This window comes from Plectropomus leopardus, chromosome 9 (genome assembly GCF_026936395.1).
Source record: "Plectropomus leopardus strain MGB_pleo_1.0 chromosome 9, ASM2693639v1, whole genome shotgun sequence".
NCBI lineage: Eukaryota > Metazoa > Chordata > Actinopteri > Perciformes > Serranidae > Plectropomus > Plectropomus leopardus.
The window spans coordinates 18,865,798-18,888,040 of record NC_142184.1 but is presented as its reverse complement, the minus strand read 5'-3'; the positions used below and the strand labels follow the sequence as shown (position 1 = coordinate 18,888,040).

Sequence of the window (22,243 nt, the reverse complement as noted above, 5' to 3'; positions counted from 1 at the left end):
AACTAATATTACAGCTCTGTGCTCGTAGAAGAGTCCTGTTAACAGCCCTGTGTGCATACAGAAGTGCATGAACAGCCATCCAGCAACGATGACAAGTGTTTGCAGTGACCTATGCAATAACGATATGCCACGACTGTACTTCATAAGTTATTTGCTGAATCTCTTTACATTGCCCTTAGTAATGTTTACCTTTGATTGATACACCAGCTTTACCACATCCCTCAGGCGCAGAATTTTTTTTTACATTTTTGGTGTTTTCACTCAGGTATTTTCACTTATGTATTAACTGAAAATTTTCATAAAAAAGGTAGACAAAAACATAACCTGTGTGAGGGAAATTTGGTGTGAATTTTGGCTGGAGATGTGCTTTTTACACATGTACATAGCAGCATGCCTGGTGCCGTCCAGCCATCTGCTGTCGTAAAATAACAACGCCACCCGTTCTAATCTGACGCCATTGAGCCATGTTCCGCTTGGATACAAAAGGTGGCTTTTGGCGTCACGCTCTTATGCTGAAAGCACTGGCAGAGTGGGGAGTATTTGGCGAGTTCAGAGTGAGAATGGGCATGCAGAAAGCAGGATATGCTGCAAATAGTATGTTTTGAATTTGTCTGACAATATCAGCAAAGAGTCTTCCAACAACAGCTCCTGAATCTTGTCATCTCAAAGATATTTTAGCAGCTTCCTGTGTAGATGACCTTTCTTCTTCATTCTTGCATATTTGTTTTCTCTGCTTTCACTCTAGTTGCATGATAGAAATATCATCAACATGCTCACTTGGTTGCTGTGATTTCTCCAGTCAGTGACCTACTTCATTGAAGAGGTCAGTCAGATGTTACACAGACTTTGTACTCGGGAGCTGGCTGGGTCAAATCTGTTAAGTGCCTTGTCCAACTAATTTCGGACATTTGTGTTCTCACATACTGCTCCTCTGGGGCATGTATAGGTAAGGTCAGGGCTACATTGGTTGTCAGAGTATTCTTACAATACTTAGTAGAGTAAAGACAACAATATAGTTTTCTTTCTGAGGGGTGTAATGAACCAACAACCTTCAAGCCCCAAAGAAAGCTCCTCTGGTCATCCTTGACTCTAATAACAGGAAATGGTATGTTATTGATATACATGTTTCATCTCTCCTGGCTTGCTAAGACTTTACTTGAAAGAGTGATTTCCATCTCCATGTGACTTTCATGTAAAATAAAGCCAAAAGAATTGCAGCCACAGAACTGAAAATTCAAACGGATGTTTCCGTAAAACTGTGTTCCTATGAATACCAAAGGTGAGTATTGTACAAACACATAAGAACAAAACTGCTGCGCCACCCACCAGGCAAATACCTCTGGAGGACAAATTGGAAATTGAATCATAAACTATAAAGAGCCAAGGCTGAGTTCAGCTTCGGAAGAAAAGAGAGTCGAGATGGAGGTGGAGAGGAGAAAAGAAGGAACGGCTGCATTAAATAAAAGTTCACTCTTTCTCTCCTGCCCCTGCAGAAATTCACGCTGTGCTACCTGATTGAAATTTCCTGGTTTAATAGCTGTGAAATAAAGTAAAAGTTGGGAAGAGGAGGAAAGAGAGAATATGAAACAGAGGGCAAAAGAGAGGAATGAAGTGGTAGCGCAACAAGGATGAAGAGAGACTTTGAAACTCAGAAACCAAAAGATACATTGATTGGATGGAAAGTGAATTACTTTATGACTTGTAAAAAAAAAAACTGCAATCAAGCCTAATTAGTCATTACTGTTTTAAATGTGTCTCCCTGTAGCTCTCTTGCCAAAATGTTAATCCACATGACTTGTCGACCATCCCAGTTTCACATAGTGGCTTAGCCAAAGGCAGAGAGTCAATAAGGGCTTAAGTTTTGCTTAAGAAACCATGCAGATGTACCAGGCGGGGTCTATACGAGGTTGGCTGGTGAGCTAACAGGTAACGATTAGCACTAATGAATGCAATGAGAGGGCCCCAATGAGGTAATCTTACCGTGCAGCCAGAGGAAACTCTCAATTTACACCAGTTAGTGCAAACACATAATGAGACAGTGGCCTTAGCACCCAGACACATACTTTAAAGGTTTTTTTGTTCACTCTTAAATGTTTGTGTGGGTGCATGGTGCGACTCCTTTCTTCTGCATCTTCTTCAGGATCATTCTCGGTTTGTGTGTGGTTGTGTTTGTCAGTAAGATGTTGTAATGGCGGGTTTCTGACTGAAATATTGTCTGTATTGTTTGCTCTAATGGTAGGTTTCTTGAAGTACATGCAGTTTGGTACAGACACTGATATTCTCTGCAGGATGAACTGTAATAACCTGATCCCTTGACTTTTCATCTTCTACCAACAGAAAGTCAAAGTTTTCACTTATTCTGTGAAATGTCTCAATATCTACTAGATGGATTGCCCTGAAATCACATTCGGGATTCTAAGATGATTAATCCTACTGACTTTGGTGCTCCCGTCTTTTCGTCCAACACAATGATAACATTGACGTTTTTTGTTTTGAGTGAAATGTCTCCACAGCTTCATTCGCCTCCTAACATACAGCGAGCAGGCAAAGTCTGGTGGACGTAGCACAGCAAAGTGTGCAGATATACTATGAGCGACAAAAACATTCAGCAAGCCTATCGAGCCCTGAGCGAGCCTAAGCAATGGCTTGTTGTTGCTCTGAAAATAGGCTGTAGGTGTGCAAAGCTTTGTCAAAATAGAGCCAGGGCAAGCAGTTTTTCAAACAAGCAATAAGTCCCTAAGTCCGTTGACCGACGCACAGAGCAGGTGAGGACATCTTCATGGGAAAAAAATGAAATAATCTGATGTTCCCTCACCCTCGCTTGCTCACTCATTTGCCTTGTAAGAGGTACTAGGACGACTTGCAGTAACTTTTGTGATCCTGTGACTTGTGCCATCATCAGATCACAAAATTTGAATTGTTCATGTCCACGAAAACATCAACACTTCTGGCCCGAGACAAGATGGGTGCTTCAGAATAAACAGCACCAATGGTTCTGCTTTGATTTATTTAATTGAAACAGCAGATTATTTAACTATATTTAAACAGCATTCTGATGTCATTTTATTATAGAAAAATTTTCTTTAACTTTATTATGACAGTAACTTCTTTATTGAACAAAATGTCAACTATAGTTCAGTTAATATTTTAGTATATTAGTAATCTAAAGTAGTATATAGATTTCGAGATATGTATAATAATGGATTTAAAAAAAAAAAAAGTCACCCATTTCCTTATATAACATTCTTTGGGTCCTGGACTTTAAGGCATTGTAAATCTGAATACACCGTATGTATTGTCTAGCCTGGCTGCCCAGGTGATGGTTCACTGCAGTGAAACACACACATGAATGGCAAACGCAGAAGACATATATTTAGATATATTCACAGCACATGGCTAGTCCTTCACACCCTCGCAGTCTGTTTTTGTTTTTCTGTCGACCTGGTTCTTCAGGCATAGGCCATGAATCACACTGACTCCTAGCAGAGTGCATCTCGCTGTCTGGCATCACCTTTCTGCTTTCATAGATATTCATTTTCCGCACTTGGTGGAAAATAACAGCTATAAACACCCCCCCACCCCCCATTTGAAAAGCCACTTTGACTGCTTTGTGATCCTGGTGTTCAATATTTTAACAAACAGGCAATCTGCTTGACAGACATTAGAGAATATATTCCTTATTTCCACATCCCTTGAATATGCAATGGAAACATGTCTGAGTAGCAATAAACACAGAAGATTATCCAGTGATAGACTAAAAAAGGCCAGAGTGCTTGTAGCCAGTTATCAAACACACTCCTGGCACCTTAATACTGGAATACATCATGGTTAAAACAACACATGCGTTACCAAGGACACGCTGATTGGCGAAGGTGAGTTTATGCAAATGTAGTTCCTTGGAATTTGTCAACACCAACTGAAGTGGAGCGAGGGAGAAAAGAGGGGAGTCAGTTGCTGTATAACACCCATAATGATGAACAAATGGGCAAATCATAATTAACAGGTTTCTTGGTTGCTGGAAGGCAATGGGACAAAGATCATCACAACTACAGTGGAGACCAGTGTTACACAATGTGATGTTTTTTTAATTGGATGATGAGAAAAGTTTTGCTATGAGCAAAATGGTAATTTTTTAACTTGCCACAATCTGTTTGGATTACAGGAGGTGTTAAAACCACCTTCAACCTTCATCAAGTCAGATCAGTTTTATTTATACAGCCCAATATTACAAATTTGCCTCAAGTAGCTTCACAATCTGAAGCATATGCCACCCTCTGTCCTTACCCTCAATATGCACAATCTCCCATCATTGTGTCTGCTGCATTTCTCTCTATTCCATATCTTGATGTATCTTTGGTATTAATGTAAATTGCTGTGAAAAGGTACTGTAAGTGTACAGCATATCAGTGTTTGAGAAATGACTATAAACCATTAAAGTAGTGGTAAGACAATTATTCGGAGCCTTGACTTATGTAAAAGTACCAATCAAACAATGGAAAAAATACTCCATACTCATCCCTCATTGGAAATACTACTTAATAAGTAAAAATACCGAATTATCATCAGCAAAACATTGCCCTGGGGGGCCTTTAGGACCAGCCAAGAGTGCCACTGCATGCACATAATGCAGGGGCATAAGTATAGGCAGTGCAGAGTGCTGCTACACTGGGGGCCCTTGCATTTTAGGGCCCATGACATTAGCGGGCCTCACCTGACAGAGAATAGACCAGTTTTCAAAATGATTTCTCAACAAGGATAGAAGTATTCCATTTGGTATATATACACTCAAATATGCAAAGTCATCTCTGTCATGGTGTGTAAAATAAAAAAAAAAATCAGTACCAAGCAAACTTTAACAAAAAAAAAAAAAAAATTGGATTATTCTACATATAGCATATTATTAACAACTTAGAATTCACTACTGAAAAGTATTTAATCAAATGAACATTTTCTTATTTTATTTGGTGTTTATGTCATACAGATACAATGTGAATGTGGTAATATGTGAAAGTTGTTGCTGTTCAATCTTAAGTCCCCAAATTGAGTTGACAAGATGTCAAGACTCTGGCTAGATGAAACACAAAATCTATCAACACTGACAAGCTGAGCACACCTATGCAAGCCACGTGAGCAGTCAGGCCATTGCAAGAAAGGACAGATGAGAAAAGAACAGGAGGAGAAGGTTGCAAACCTCTATAAATTTGATTTTTGTTTTTTTCAACAGACAGTCACTAGCCCACGGGTAAGCCCCTTCGCCGCTGCCCTGAGTGTGTCAACAAACATGCAGCAGGTAAGCTAAGCTTATGAGCTGGTTAGATAACATTGGTTTAAATAGTCATTAGCATTAGGTATTGTGTAATTGTAGAATTAGGTTTTTTGTGTAAGATGTAGATTTTAAGACAAGGCATACATGTATTATGTAGGTTAAGTTATGGGCTACTACTAAATTAAAGTCTCCATGAATAATTATGGTAAGCTAACTAACAGCCTAGTAAATGCTGTCAGTTCCTAGCATTAGATAACTAATATTTACATATTTTCAGTTGCAGGCCTAACCATTCGGAGTCAGAGTCAGAACCATTCAAACTGGTGAGTACAAGTGCCTTTTCAAGGGGTTTTGGGGTATCTGCTGGGCTGCCGTGCCCCTGTTTAAAAGGTTGTTAACTGTTAATTGTGTGCGTTTGTAGATGGCCAGTTTTTGGGTCAGGGTGTTGTTTTTTGCTCAGTATTGCTGCTCTGTTCTCTCTTATTGACTATAATATCTTGCCTCTATATCAAAGGGGAGTGAAGTTGTCACGATTTATTGTGGTAAAAAAGGCTGAAAACGTCTGTGGTCATTTCAACATGACAGTGAAATGGACAGCTCTTCTGCCCTCAGGTGCTTGTTGTCATGAGTCAGAACTTTGACTGCACTATCCATGTTTTTGATAACTTTCTTTTTGACCTTGAACTCTGTCGCAAATACAACAACCTAGGTAACATATTGCCACTGTAAAATCCAACACGTGGTTGGTACTTTATATCTCCGCCTAATTGGGTCTGCACATCTAAGTGTGTATATGTGTTTGCTTCATAACTAAAGAGCCAAAAGGCCTTTTTATAAAACACCACTTGACATTGTTAGCTTGTGGTTTGTGGTAGCTAGCAGAGATATTATGGGTCTAAGGTGTTTGTGTTTTGATAGCTGGTGGCAAAATGTCCCCTGAAATGCAATAGCAGGTGGTATCCCGTGACAAATGTTGTTTCAAAAAGACTCCATGTTGTCAATGTCACACCCATTTAAACTGACCAAATCAAATCCCTCTCTCCATTGTACTCCGCTTGACTTCTGCTCTAACTGCCATTTTACTGGGACTTGTTGTGCTCTTCATATTATATGGAGGTTTATGAAACTCAGTAACGCCAGTTTCTGCTCTATTTGTTCATATGAATACTTTGTTGTGTGAATAGCAATCACTGATCTTTATATTGTCTGAAGGCAACAAATACTTGTTTTTAAATCATGGAATCAATGACATATTAGACTGTATGAATTGACTGCCTGATGATGAGCAATAGACACCTTTGAGATGAAATAGTGTGTATTATCAGCATGCAGAGTCTGACCATTTTTAAGCACACACAAACACTCAGTAACATAAGGATGTGTGTCAATATTCAAATGTCACAGCCATGAAATGGTAAAATGCTAAATTGACAAAAAAAAGCAGAACAATTGAAATTGTTCTGCAGCAAAAGAGAGAAAACGCTCATCCTCAGTACTGCAAAATTAAACATGACAATTCAGTGCTATTTTATCCCATCTGTCATGACAAAAACATCAATGTTTTCTCTTCACTTTTGTCAATATTGTGATTCTGTTTCCCAAAAGATGATGGTTACTATTAGTAGAAAGTCTTGAGAAAAAAAAAGATCCCGCACACTAATCTTGTTCAGTGTCACAATTTATTGGTTATTCTAATATTCCAGTTCCTCTGGACCTTCGTCAAGAGTATTTTTGTAAAATACTCACACAAGTGATACTTTCCAACACATCTGAGAGAGTTGGATGTGGGAATATTATCTTTTTAATTTTATTTCCATTAATAGAACAGTAAACATTAATTAACTCCAGTGTCTTGAATGAAACTTGGATGTGCTACACACCTATCGCTCACCCTTACTTTCTGCCTTGCTACATAAAGAGCTCTCTGCTTCACACAAAATATTAATTTGACATAAATTGTGAGGTGCAATATGAACGGAATTCCTCGGGATACTGAGTTGGTTTATCTATGAAGAATTGCAATAGCTGTAATTTGCTATATTGATTATCCATATATAATTCATTGATTTCAATCATTTGGTGTCTCTCTCCTTCTCTCTCTCTCTCTCTCTCACACACACACACACACACACACACACACACACACCTAAAAACACTCTCTGCATCTCTTGACCAGTGAATTAAAAGTGGTAGGAAATGCTGGGATGTTTGTCGGCATGAAAAATTTCACATTTGTAATTTTCAGCTTGAATTTTTCACAAGCCATATGGAGGCGTGTTGTAGGCTGAGCATGGAGTGCAGTTTTACCGTGGAGCAGCCTTTAAGGAGGGCAGACAGCCTGTCTCCACACATCACATTAGAGAGCCTCTTTGAGTGTGCATGCATGTATGCATGTGTGCACGTGTTTGTGTGTTTCTTTCCTTGTGCATTTACTGCAGGCATGTGTGTGTTCCTGGCTGAATACTCATGTCTCTCTGAGTGTGTGAGAGTGGTTTAGCACATGCATCTTAGCATGCCTACACATATCTTTGTCCTTACGTCTCTATTCCCCCTTCTTGGCAGAAAGAATGCCTTTCAGACTAAGTTAAATTCTTGGTAATCTCTAATCAGTGGTGATGTATGGAGATTGCAGCCTATAGACTGAGAATCAATGACTCGACAGTGTGTGGTGAAGTGATCAGCATAATCGCCGTTACGCTTTACTTCAAAATCCAAGCCAAGCCATTTCTTTGAGACTATTGGCAAAGCCAGTGAAACGTTTTAACCAAGGCTAAGACTTTATCTGCAAATAAGATCTCTTCATTGCAGGAAATCTGTAGTCCACTAAGAGTGTTAGAGCTCTGTGGTCTGAGTATAAAGCCTGCAATTTTCACACAGTCCTGTAGTGATGTGTATGATAAAGCATGTGAATAAGAGAAAAAGACAGGAGGATGGATGGTTTAACAGATGGAGAGGCACCGATGGCAAAGAAGAGGCATCTTTTTCTGTTCTGGCTTGAGAGATAAAAATCTGGAGAATAAAAGGTGAGCAGAAGCTGGGCAAGCATGCGCACACATTCAAACAAACGCATGCACGCGTACGCACACACATGCTGAGGCTTCTTTTGCCACTTCTCAGCTTCCTCGACTTTCCTCCTAAGGTCGTCACAGTTGTCTTGTCAGCACATGCTCTCTCTTGAGCTGGTGGCAAGAACACACATACACACATTTGGGCAGGGCGAAATGGAAAGAAAAAAAAATTAGCGTTAGCTAAAGCAGACCTCGACTCACATGGCTTCACCTCTTGTACAGAGACAACACCTGGTCAACAAACACAAACCAAACTCAGATTGATGTCTTCTGTCAAGTAGACACCTGCAGCTGCAAAAGTCTCATGAATTGCTACAGGGGCGGACATGTGTTAAATACATGTGCACAGCGCCTCTCTAGTCTTCCAGCCCCTCAAAGCGCTTTTATACTACATGTTACATTCACCCATTCACACACTGGGTGTGTTACAAGGTGTTACCTGCTATGCTATACCTGAATAAACAAAACTCAGAAACACAGGTCAAAACTGCAGCACTCTTCATCCTCACCCTCTCTTTCAGTAGTTACCACCAAAATTGACAGCCAACCCCAGATTCACTGTTGTTTTGGACAAATTTTGTCCATTTGGCTCTTTGCCTCACTATATTTGCATTTTTCTGGCTTCCTCTTGGATGTATGTTGCTATCACCTGGTCACTACATTTTTATAAAGTCTCTACCTTACCTGTGCACGGTTATCGTCTGCGGCCTACACACTGTTGCCCAAAACGTTGCAGCCAAGAAACATGCACAGCAAAATAAGAATATGAAAATACAGGCATAGGGCTTAGTCTCTGCAAATAAATACACCACCACACACTTCTAGTGGGTTATAATTGTTGATAGATTTTTTTCTGAGTCTATACATTGTTTCTTTTCCAAAAAGCCTGCATTGTATGCCTTTTAAGATGCATGCAGGAAAAGAGGATGTAATTGCAGCAACCATCATGCAGTAGGCTGCCATTTTCGTTAGAGCTGAATTTAATGTGTCGAGCCATTTCCTCAGCACAGTAAAAATTGATTCAAATGTTCTTTATATGCAAACTACAGTATGTGTGTATGTCTATGTGGGTAAGACACAGAGGCAGTATGTGTGTGTACTGTATGTGTGAGAGCATCAACCTCGTAGTGACCTAAGGGATTGTATTTAGCAATTATCTGATTACTTGTCTAATTTTCCCCACTCAGACAAACCTGCAACTGGATAACGCTTAAACTCCCTGATTACAACTTATTCTACAATCAATCACTCATTAACAGGAGCACACAGGCGGTACACATGCCCAATCCACACACACACACACACACGCACACTTACAATGGTGTTAGACTAAAATACTGACGCCACCATTACTGCCACTATTTTAGAGGATAGTACAATGAAATAACAATGACAGAATCTTCAACGACACAGCCAAGACTGCTCGACTTCTTATCTTGTGACTTTGCCATTCATGTGCCTTCACCCGATGGTGTTAGTGTTTTTGTTGAGCTGTGCAGACCTCAGCACTTCGCTGAAAGCCCAGTGATGCTCCACAATAAGAGAGCATCTCCGTCCTCTTTCTGTCTTTTCACCACTCTCCCATTTATGAAAATGTTTGCCCTTGCCTTGTCAAAAATCTCTTTGAGAGGAGGAGATAATGCCTGGCAGCCGGCAGAGTCAATCTTACACACAAACAGAAACAGCACACACACAAAGAGCCATGGTTATAGGTACTCGTATTACAGCAAGGACACACACACTTACTGTACACACATAAACTCACACAAAAAACCTTGTAGTCTCTGAGAAGTGATAACATTTCCGCAAAGAAGGCCAAAGGACTCACTCACAAACTGTCTGAGAAGCTGCATTCTTTTTGAAAGAATTAAAGGAGAAACTCAGACTCATCAATCATTTTCATTTTCAGTCGTCCGCTAATGGAACCTCCGCACACGGCAGATGTTGAGACACAATACACCGACTGCAGTATAGATATCTTTGACATTAGTGATGTAAGACACGCAGTAACAACAATAACAAAGACAGCCAGTTCAGATGAAGGGCAGCTGGCGCACGCCACTTTATCACAACATGAAAGCCAAAGGCAGAGCTTAACATTTTCAAGCCATCACTGCCTTTCATACGTAGTCAAACCAAAGACAAGATCCACTATCATCACTTCTTGGTTGTTACCTCAGGTGATTTCGTCATCGTCCATTACTTATTTTGGTGAGATAAGGATTTTAGCATGTTAGTCATGTCCCATCCCATGTTTTTCCTGTTTTTTGGGGCGTTTTTTTCTCTTTTTTTTGCTTCATGAGCCTGGAGGAGCAAGGTTTAAATAAAATTTGCTGGCTTACTGACCATGTCTGTAACACAGCTAGTCTTTGGCCCCAAAGATCTACATCTTTGGAGCCTATTTTATGGACGTGGGTTTTTTTTAATTTATCAATAGACAGATTGATTTTTATTCACCCCCACAGACATTAAATAGATCATAAAATATTTAAAATTTATTTTAGTGAAATGTAATCACACCTCCACTGGCCCCCAAAACGGATTTAATTCAAACTTCTTTTCTTAATTTACAATAAATGGATATAAGCTACATGAGTTTGAGAGGTGTTTCTATTTTTCTGTCCTCCCTATTTACATACATGTTAAAAAATACTGTTCAAATAACATCTCTATGATAGTGTTAAAAAAAAGCATTACACGGTAGCCAACATTAAAAAGACAAAGAACAATTGTATTTGACTGCATCAGACTCAATCCAGTGTACCAAATAATGTGGACACTGAGTGTAAGTTTCATGAATATGGAATTTAGTCTAGTCTTGATAGCACTTCATGTAGCGAGGGGCATATTTGGACTGGAGGAACTGTGTCACTGTTCTAAGAACCCCCCTTTGTTCTTGTGTCCATACCGCAAGACCAAGGAATGATGGTAGTTCTTGGAGCACCATTTTTAAGGGACTTTTTTAGGTCCCAGTTCAGAGTGGGTACTCTCCCAGCACAAGAGGAACCATGAGTGACATTCATGTACATTCACTGGTTGAACACAGCCAGTGCAGCACCAGCAATTACCATTTTTAAAGACCTGTTAGCCATGTAAACCGCAGAAACAGCACAAAACAAAAACAACAGCTCATACTGAAGAAAACACAGACAAATTTGCTGGCAGTGCATGAATTCGGGAATTACTGAGCATATATGTAATAGTGGAAATACAACGCTATTGTGACACAGAGAAAAAGTGCATTTTATACCAAAGACCAGCTGGCTTACAGTTCTTCACAGCAGTGCTTGAAGGTATGTAGATCTCGAGGGAGCTCCCCAGTGGGCAGTTCCCCTCAAGGAGTCCTCAGAACAGTTTGGTTCAAAAATGCCTTAAGACCCAGACAAACTGACATCAAAGAGCTGGTGGCGATGAAAGCCAGCTGTTGCGTCACCTCTCGTCACCTGTGACTCAGCCAAAAAGTTGTACATAAACACACTGCAAAGACTTTAGCCAGTGGCCAACCAGCACATATGTTCTAGGCCTGAGTGAAAGGAAATAACTCTCCATATCAGTAGATGGCGTCCATCTGTAATTGTTATTTAAAAAGGGAAACAGTAAGACCGTCTTGACACTGGTTAGACATTTAGCACATTAAAAGCACATTTCAATATGGAAAGAGCAAAGCATATTTATCATATGCCAGTGAACAAAAACACAAACCATCAGGTTTGCTAACGTGCTCAAAAACTAAAAGGAATAATCTTACTTTATATAACAAGTTTGTTTTTATCTTGAATTGAGTATTTTATTTACTTTCCTAGCTTATGTATGTCTTCTTGTGCGCTGAGCTCTGTCTTGTTCCCTTAGTAACTTTGCACATGATGAATTTGACAATCTTTACACTCCTGCTCGACCTCATTGCATTTAATCCCCTGAAACCTGAGCAAATTGGCTGGATTTCTTCCAAAAACATAGGGGGAAGGCAACAATCAAGGTAACAAGAAATGACTGAAAAATGAGCAAAAATATTAGTAAAAAAGTTGGGGAAAAATTACCCTTTAATAAGCCCCCCAAAAAGAAGGAAAAACCAGAAACAAGCAAGAAAATGACCATGAAAAAGTGCTGTAAAAAAAGTGTTTTGCATATTTTATTATACTTGTATTATTTTCTCATATTATATTTTCTTATATTATCATATTTATCATTCTTAACAGAATTTGAAATATAGAATTATTATGAATCATATATTTTTGGATTATTTTCTAATAATCTCCCCCTTCCACCTAACTTTTCTACCTAATTTCTTGCAATTTGTGTGACATTTCTTGCCATGTTGGTCATTGCCTCTTTTCCCAAATCAAACCAATTTGCTCAGTTTTCAAAAGGTTAAATAGCTTGTAAAAGGTGTCTAAAAGCAGCACAAGAAAATGGATGTAGATCCAGCTTTCGATGGGTTAAAAACTTAAAACACTTTTCAGTTTTGCACATATGTCAGATGCATGGAGTATGTTATTAATGTTTCTATTTTGTTGTAGTATCAGTAATTAAGTATATTCATTGTGCATTTTGTGTAGTTTATTCTTTACATAGTGTAGTATCTATCTATCTATCTATCTATCTGTCTATCTGTCTATCTGTCTGTCTGTCTATCTGTCTATCTGTCTGTCTGTCCGTCCACAGCAACAAAATTAACACTTCATAATGAAATTCAATACAAAAGTACACCCAGTAAAATGAGCATGGAGTTTCACCTCTCCGACACATTTTCAACGAATTCTAAACACTAAAAGCTTCACAGAGGTTCACAAAGGAGATCATATTCACATTTCCGCCCCACAAATGCATGGAAGTGAACAGCATGACCTCAGGCACATAAAAAGCTCTTATTCATACACAGGTAGCAGGTACGCCGCGCTCTCTATTAAAGCTTTTTTCCCCAGAGGAAGGTAATTTTCAGTGTCACACACAGGTGATCTTTGTAAAGCAGAGAGGCGACGGTACCCAACCTTCACACGAGAAATGAACTGGAAAGCAGGAAGATGCCTCTGGGCTCAATCATGCTAGTGACTCAGCTACTTGGCTCACATGGGAGGGGTATCACGCAGCCAGGGATTCCTAATCCATAAGGCTCACTGCTCACTACATGTGCTGTAACCTACAGGCATTTTGGAAAGACGCCCCGATCTGATGGGAACTGCGAAAACGTGACAGCCCCTGAACCTGGAAGACCTCTCTTGTTGGATCGCTCGTATTCCCCGTCCTTTTATTAAAGAACTTTTTGTGTGTTCTTCCTGGCAAGCGGCCTCCATGGCCTCGTAATTCATTGTGAATCCGACCTCTGCATTCCCTCGGGTGGCACACGGCCTATTCACTCCAACTTTACAACACGTGTAAAGAAATTGGCTGCAGAGGCTGCCTGCAGTGGTAATCCATGATAGAGCCAATACCGTGAATGCAGTGCACAAACACTAACCAAGTGACAGGAATGTGTACTGTACGGCAATGTTGTAGAGGTTGACATGGTTTTGGTCTCAAGACTACTTTTTGAAGGTCTTGTCTCAGATTCGACCGCATTTTTACTCTGTCTCATCTCGGTCTCATTTAAAAAGAGATTTTATTTTATTTTATTTTTTTTTTTCAAGACCAGTTAAGACCACAACTACGGGGATATCATTAACTTGCAAAAAAAGAATGTTAAGGAGAGTAAAGACTTAAAATTTACCTCAGCAATGCCTTTTGAGTAATTTCTCATGGTGTACTTTTACGTACAGTGTGGCAATAAAAGGGAGAATGAAAAGGAATCTTCATTTGTTTTCTGTGAGTGTTTTTATGGAAATGTGGATCGTTCAGATCAATTTGAGGCGTGCCTATGGTTTGCATGTTCCACATTTTATTGTAAGCATGTCACGCAGTAGGCTGTGGGATTGACAGTGATCTTGGACATGATTTTCTCTCGGTTTAGTGGTCTTGACTACAACACTGTTGTACACAATCACACACATGAATAGGCATACATCAACCTACCTGTGTGACTCCTGTGTGCCTGTGTGAGGGAGGCCAGACAGAGGGACAGCAGTAGACTCCACACACCTACTCCACAAATGCAAGGACCCCGTTCCCGCATTCTGCCAGAGAGAAGCAAAAATAATTTATTAGAATACACTTGAAGTTGCATGGCTTTTTTCAGATATTGATGGTACATAAATGTAAATATATTCTCTGTTACAGCCTTTTTCAAGCCTTTCTAGCAGCATGGCTCTTTGTAGGTGTGTCTGTCAGTCTAACAGGTTACTTTCATTCAGAGTGAAATATCGCAGTAACTATGAGATGAATGGCCATCAAATTTTAAACACACATTAAAAGTTTCCAGACAAAAAAATTTTTATAACTTGAGGCATCCCCTGACTCTTCCTCTAGTTTTACAGTAAGGTTGGCATTTGTAGCTTTGAGTAAAATGTCTCGACAACTATTAGATGGCTTGCCATGAAATTTGGATCACACATTAATGTTTCCTTCAAAATAAATTGTGATTATTTTGGTGATCCCCTGACTTTTCATACAGAGCCACCTTCAGGTCATTAGCCAACATTTTCCCCAGTACTTTATTTGTTGATCAAACATCTGCAAAACTAATGCCATCAGCCTCAGCTGTGCTTTGTGTTATGTGCTAATCAACAAATGTTACCATGGTAACACACTGAACTAAGATGATTAACATTATGTTAGCATGTCTTTGTAAGTATGTTAGCATTTTGCTAACACACCCTCACAGAGCCACTAGGCTCTGAAGCTTCAGTGTAGCTTTACACGTGTCATCATGTCACAGAGACATGACGCAGCTGATGTGGAACAGTGAAAACAAAACCTTTGGATCTTTTATACTCCATTCGTGTTTATCCTCACGGCAAATTGTTGTTCTCCCATGCTGTAAGGAGCAGTGTATCAAAAACAAACACAACATCGTTCTCCATTTTCTCTGCCCATCTGCGTTCGTGTAGTCATGAAATGTCGGAAGTGCACAGATAGGAGAAAAAATGAATGGGATGTAAATTTCCATTTCCTAGGAAAGTGAAGGCATGGCCCACCCTACTCTTCCTCTGATGGGCTAGTAGTCATTTCCTTTGTTGATTGGGTGTGCTGGGTTTAGGCAAAAGGAGTAAGATTGATAAAGACTAGGGTAACAATGTCAGGGTAAGCCAAAGTTCGGACACTTGTGCCCCTTGCAAATATATCACACATAAATATAGCATTAGTCTTGGTAAAGTATACATCCATAAATTATTTCTAACAGAACTGCAAAACATAGACACAACCAACATTCACACACACCCTACATTTACCTTTTTGCCTTGCCAAAGGAACAAAACATTTGCACAAGGGAAATTATTGTTTACTGCAAATACATTCAAACAGAAGGGGAGATGGTGAGTGACTCAGGGAGAGAGAGAGAGGGAGAGATGAGGAGGGAGGAACAAAAGGATGAAAGGATGAAGGACACAAGTTAGGAGACTATCATTGCTTGGAGGTTTGGAAACTCTTATCTTGGCAGCCAACAAGAAAACAATGTCAAAAACAGTAATTAGCCAAGTTCTGGTAATGCGGTCTACATCGTCGCTGTCCAGTGATTAACTACTGTGTATGTGTTTGTATATTTGGATGGTTGCAAATAGATGGCATCTGTTGAGTGAAGAGTACTGTAATCCAAACCAAAGCAGTACAAAGCTTTTACAGCCTCCTCAGGTCTGACAAATGTCTGCCTGATGCGCACAAAAACATACAAATAAGGCAATAAGCCTTTTAATAAAAACAGTTATAAAATTTTCTGATTAAAAAAAGTAAAAAGTAATCCCAATAAAAACAGTCTAATAAAAACACAACAAAACCAAGGATTCTGTATTATTATTAGTCATCAATATGATTTAATAATGTTTTACTCTGGGTTATAATGCAAACAATGATGAATAAACACCCCCAAACACACAAAATCTCTTGTTGTACGTCTCTCTCTCTTTGTCCAAAAGCTGGCAGGTGCTTGCATCGAAGTGGTGAGCAGGGATGCATATGATTAAAGCACTTTGTATTCCGAGCACCGAGTACGACGGAAACTTCCACAACAGACAAACAAACTCTCTTTCTCCACCAGGGAAACTGTGTTTTGTAAGTAAGCTTGTACTCGTGTGTGTAAGTGTGTGAATAAATAACTGCAGGAAGCTAGTGATGCAAAAGCAAACGTGTGAGACTAAGATACCAGATGAAGAGCAACTTAACAACCCATTTTAGCTTGAACATGGCATGTTGACATTAAAGTAAACAGGAAGTGGGTGTGCCCAGAACACTTTGCTCAACTCTGTAAACTACTACTACTCTCATTTGCACACTATTGTTCTTTCTGCACCTCTAAGAGTTGATTTTTGTCTCATATTTTTTTAATGGGGATCTTTAGTCCACATTAAAGTGAGCATGATACTGCCTTGTACTTTTTTTTGTTTTGTTTTAAGTGCTGCAATACTCTTCGTTTTGTTGTCAGGGTTTGTTTGGGTTTTTAAAAAAAAAAAAAAAAAAATGAGTTTTGTTTTTATTTATTCAGTGTAGTGGTGACAGATGTTAATGTAACTGAGAAGACAAGTATCATCAAGACATCCCGAAGTGTCTTCAAAGTCCTCACTGTCATCAGATTCTTTTTGTATCATGAAAACAATTTTCTATTAAAATTTTCAGTTTACACGCATAAAAAGATCTCCATCGCAAATTCTGGGGCTGAATTTTAGTCCCAGTGCATCTCGGGTGTTGAGTCAGTCTTTAAATGCCTTTCATGGTGATTGATTTACTTTTCTAGTAAGCCCGGAAGGTGTAGTGAAGAAAAATAAGGATTCTTGTGTAATACTTGTGAGCAGATATGTGATGATGTAAGTGAAACAAACCAAACTTTCCAGGTTTGTGTGAGAGTCTGTGCAGATTAGCTCAGTGCAGACGAGATTATACACGCAGCTGGTTGAATCCCAGTATGTGCTGATGTGTTTTGTTTTTTTGTTTGTTTTTTTTGCTGCACACATATTTGGGCATATATCCGCGTGCATGTGTGTGTGTCTGTGTGTTAGTATGTTTGTTAAGCTCTGGCTTGAGTTCTGAGCTGGGTGTGTGAGTCATCTGACTATGCAGCCATGCATTTCTAGAGCTGGGAGAAGCTGCAAAGCCAGACAGGCTGAGCCAAGGCTTTCTCTGGTTAGAGGGCATCTCACACGCACGCGTGTGCGCACACACACACACACACACACACACACACACACACACACACACAGAATCATACACATGTACGCTTTATTGTCACTTTTTGTCTTTTCTCCCATTCATCGCTGTTCCTATATCCTCTCCTCCCTCCCTCCCTCTTCCTCCTGTCCGCACCTATGCTCTGCTTGTAGTAAATAATTAGGAGATGAAGCAGAGACGCGGCCTGCTTCCTCTCCAGCTCATTTAGACACACAGCAGTGTTTGTGATGATGCAGTGCCACTTCATTTTGGCTGGTTGTTTGCTCTGTCTGCCGCAGAAATGAGTGGGTGTGCAATATAGAAATGGATTCAGAACAGAGCAGGAAAAGAGAGAGAGAATGAGAGAGGGGAGGAGGATGAAGTGTGTCTGTGTGTGTGTGTGAGTGTGTGTGTGTGTGTGTGTGTGTGTGGGTGGGTGTGGGTGTGTGTGTGACTGCTTAGGAACACGGGGTTCTGATCAATAGCATCTAAACAGCTTGACTCTCCATCAGTATCAAACTCAGCAGCCGATGGTGACTCATGTGCACACACAAACATCTGCACAAACTCACAAACAACAGCCACTTTTAGGCATTGATAAACCAAAACCTGCATGGTGCAAGTTAAAGAGTTTGGGGATTCCAAAAAACTGATTGCACATTGCTTGAAAACAATTTTGTTAACTCTTTACATATGTTTGCATGTTGCTCCCATGCATACACGCAGAGAAAATGTCTCCAGCAGCCCCTTCAGGTACTGTAGGCATCAGATCTCCTCTGATCCTATCCGGCGATATTAATAGCGGCGAGAAAGCAGCATTTGCTCCTCTAACCCTGGATGATGTAGCTTTCATTAACCGAAAACATAGGGGCACAAGAGAAAGGAAGAGCGAGAGGAGAAATAGATAGAGTTGGAGAAAGAGTGGTGGTCTCCGATGAGTTCTGCAGTCTGTTCCATCCCTTTAATTAGTCCCATTGGAATGCCCTCCCCGCTTCGTGCGGCTGATCAGCTTCCCCTCTATATCTCCAGACTGTATTTGTGTGCATGTTCGTGGGCGTGTGTGTGTTTGCATCCATCTTAGCTAAAGCCGGACAGACATCTCACGGGCATATGAGCTCTGGTTGATCTCCCAATGGTCGATGAGAAAAATGTAGTGAAAATACATTAATATTCAAGGAGTTTCCATTCCCTGAGATATGCGCCATTTGGAAAATGGGATGCCTGTACTCTCTACATCAGTTACTGTAGCAATTAACATGAAGTGATTTTGCTGACAGAAGATATATAGTGTCGCCGCATACTTCTCATCCAGAAAAATGGAATCTGTTGAGTTTCATATTGTTATAATTTGCCAGTGAGAGTAAATTGTTATGAGACAGCAGGTTGTGCCGCTAGAGTATAAACCACTTTAAGGGTGCTTTCATGTTGTATTTGATTGGTTAAAACAAACTGTGGTGCATTTGTTGATTTTGTTAGGTTCGTGTAGACTGGCGGGAGAGCAAACGTCAATCACAGTGTTTTTTTAAATGAGATATGTGATTTTTCAAAAGCTAATCTGTTAAATCCAGCTGCTGATTGCAATCAGTTTAAGAAATATACTGTACATTTACACAGTTGGTAACCATGGTAACACTTATGCACATCAGTGTCATTAACTGCAGGGATTTTCCCTGTTCAATCAGGCAGTGAAATGCAGTTAAAACAGCAGCATGTTTGATGTGAGAGTGTGAGATATTTCACAGTAATATACCCTTTCAGTTTAGTTAGTTGGTTTAGTTCATTTTTTGCAAGTTGCTGCAAGTTTGTCTTTTGTGTCTGTAGCAGTAAGACAGACATCAAGTGCCCCCATAATGCTGTACAAGTCCCCTGTTTTTCATTCTGTCTCTTTCTGTGAGTCATCATTTATAACATGCAGTTGATTTGCAGTCTAGTAATACTAACAATGCTCAGAATTTAATTTGATTTTCTCATGGGGGGTTCTGATGATGCAGGATGAGTATCGTCAAAACTGTCCAATCAGTGAGTTACCAGTCTGCATGACGTCACTACTCCTCTTTGGTCCTTTGTGAAAAGTCGGTGTGAACAAGAACTAAAAGAGGTATACAGAGCATGAATTTCAGTGTGGGGTTGTTGGTGTTGCACATAATTTCATCAATTCCTGCAAATCTAGGTCTCACAGCGTGCAGGTGGACTGGCCAGAATTTTGCAAATTTCACTAAATTTCACCAAAGGATCCATCCATCCATCCAGCGTGTTTTGACTCTGCCCCTGGCCTCTGACCAGTTGGACTTGCCTGGAACACAAACGGGAGGCGCCCTGGAGGCATCGTGGTCAGATGCCTGAACTATCTCAACCGGCCCCTTTCGATGCCTAGGGACAGCGGCTCTACTCCGAGCTTCTCCCGCATGTCGGAGTGCCTCACCCTATCTCTAAGGCTGAGCCCAGCCACCCTACACAGGAGACTCATTTCGGCTGCTTGTATCCACAATCTCATTCTTTTCGTCACTTCCCAAAGCTCATGACCATTGGCAAGGGTTGGGTCATAGATGGACCAGTAAATCAAAAACTTCACCTTCCAGCTCAGCTCGTTTTTCACCATAATGGTGAACGCAACACCTGCATCACTGCAGATGCCACGCCAAACCACTTATTCATCTCACGCTCCTTTTCACCCTTACTTGTGAACAAGAGCCTGAAATACATCAACTCCTTCGCTTGAGGCAGTAACTCCCCCCACCCAGAGGGGGCAATCCGCAGTTTTCTGGCGGAGAACCATGGCCTCAGATTTGAAGGTGCTGCCCATGAATATAATGAACAGAATCAATGACAACAGACAACACTGGCAAAGGCCAACACCCACTGGAAACGTGTTTGACTTAATGCCAGATATGAGGACACAACTCTCAGTTTGGTTATACTGGGACCAGATTGCTCGTAGCAACAACCCCAGTACCCCCCACAAGACTCACTGTGGGATGCGGTTATAAGCTTTCTCCAAGTTTACAAAGCACATGTAGACTTGATGGGCAAACTCGCACAATCACTCTAGCAGCCCTGCAAGCAATCAGTAACCTTAATCTTTTTAATACGCCATAATTTTCCTGTTGATACTATTTGCTTTCAATAATAATTAAATCTGAATCTGTGAAGTAACTAATGTTAGAAAATAAATGTAGTAGAGTAAAACATACAAAATTGGCTTCCAAAATGTAGTAGAGTGAGAATATACAGTACCAAAAAAATTAAATAAATTGTGCCTCGGTACATTGCTTAAGTAAATGCACTCAGTAACATTTTACCACTACTAAGTAGACTTTTCAACCAATTAGTGTTGAATCAGTTGATCCCGACAAGCTGTGTGTTTGTTTCTGTCTTTGTTCATGAGGTGTGCATGTCCAATCCCTCACACAGCTGTAACTACTATCCATGTGAATTAGGAACACTAGATATGTATCTCATTCATCCTGAGAATTTAACAAAGCGATGACTATCTCAGTCTCCTGTGGAGTGGTACCATGGCTAAGGTCATCAGGATACTCACAGCGGCATACTAAGCTATTCAAAGTAACACTATCAGAGAAAAAAGGAAGGTATTGTCTGATATCGTCAAGAGGCAGCAGAGAGGTGCGGAAAGGAGACAGGGATGATAAGAAGGAAAGATAAAAGGGAAGGAGGCGAGTGCATAGAAGGGAAGTGAAGAACCAAGGAGAACAGTACAAGGATGATGAGAGAGTGAAGGAGACAATAAAATCATGAATGAAAAGAGTATTTGAAAAACATATCAGCTAGTATCATGAGTCAGGAATAATTTGGGCTGCATATTTAAGTCTATCCCACAGAATCGAAATCAATGTGTGGCGGTAGCTGATGGCGGGGAGGGGTTGTGATGTCAGCTAGCTTTTTTTTTTTTAAAAAAATCTTGTCTGCATTTTTTTTTTATCATTCTGTGCCACCTTTCTAAATGTGGACGTTTTGCAGGTCTGTGAATGCAGCACATGTGAAACTCATTATGTGTTGTATTTTTTTCCCTCAACAGCAGTTTGAGTCAGTTGATCTGGTCAGAGTTGATTAGGTCATCAGATGAGAGGAGAAGCAGAGTGCAGTGAGTGAATGCAAACTATTAGACCCAGCACAATGAACAGTTACATTTTACTTTCACTTTGTCTGATGTTCTGCAGTGATAACAACACACTTGTGTGTGTGGGTGTGGTGCAATGAGTAACCCCACAGTTTATATATTTCAATAGTGCTATAAATCTATTTTTGGTGTCAGATGTTTTAATTGTGGCAGTGTGAAACCTGTGAGTGCGAAACCCTGCATTTGGTGATTTTATTTAATATTTTGACAGTACTTAATGTTTAAATTGTATTTGGAGTGATAAAGCATTAATTTTTTTTTTTGCTTTTTCTTGATCATCAGTTGATTATTTTATGTGCATGTACTGGAGCTGGAAAAAACCCAACCAGCTGGTTAGTCTGAACCAAGGGACAATACTCCACAGACTTGTGCTGATTTGTTTTTAGATTTACTTTAACAGCATGGCTCCAGGGATAGAAATGCCAGTGTGTCAGTCAGTCGGTTAGTCACACCACCACTTTAGTCCAGGTGCACATTTTCAGTCTCTCCTGGACAGCTCAGTGTTGCCCTCAGTTGTTCCCATTCAAAGTAGCAGAAATAGTG

General features: G+C 40.1%; 1 protein-coding gene and 1 long non-coding RNA gene across 2 annotated transcripts in view; one reads left to right on the top strand and one right to left on the bottom strand.

Annotated features, from left to right (window-relative positions):
- LOC148188724 (uncharacterized) overlaps positions 1–14,245 on the top strand; it is a 232,205-nt gene extending 217,960 nt beyond the window's left edge. The window contains exons 4-6 of the long non-coding RNA XR_015777503.1: positions 5,225–5,290; positions 5,544–5,589; positions 13,478–14,245. This is a non-coding gene — a long non-coding RNA (uncharacterized LOC148188724). The remainder of the gene's footprint in view (positions 1–5,224; positions 5,291–5,543; positions 5,590–13,477) is intronic.
- The window catches only part of LOC121947294 (chemokine-like protein TAFA-2), a 105,214-nt gene that overhangs the window by 40,012 nt on the left and 42,959 nt on the right, over positions 1–22,243 (bottom strand). Inside the window, exon 2 of the mRNA XM_042492276.2 lies at positions 14,341–14,441. Coding sequence (XP_042348210.1) covers positions 14,341–14,440 — 100 coding nt within the window. The 5' untranslated portion in view covers position 14,441. The remainder of the gene's footprint in view (positions 1–14,340; positions 14,442–22,243) is intronic.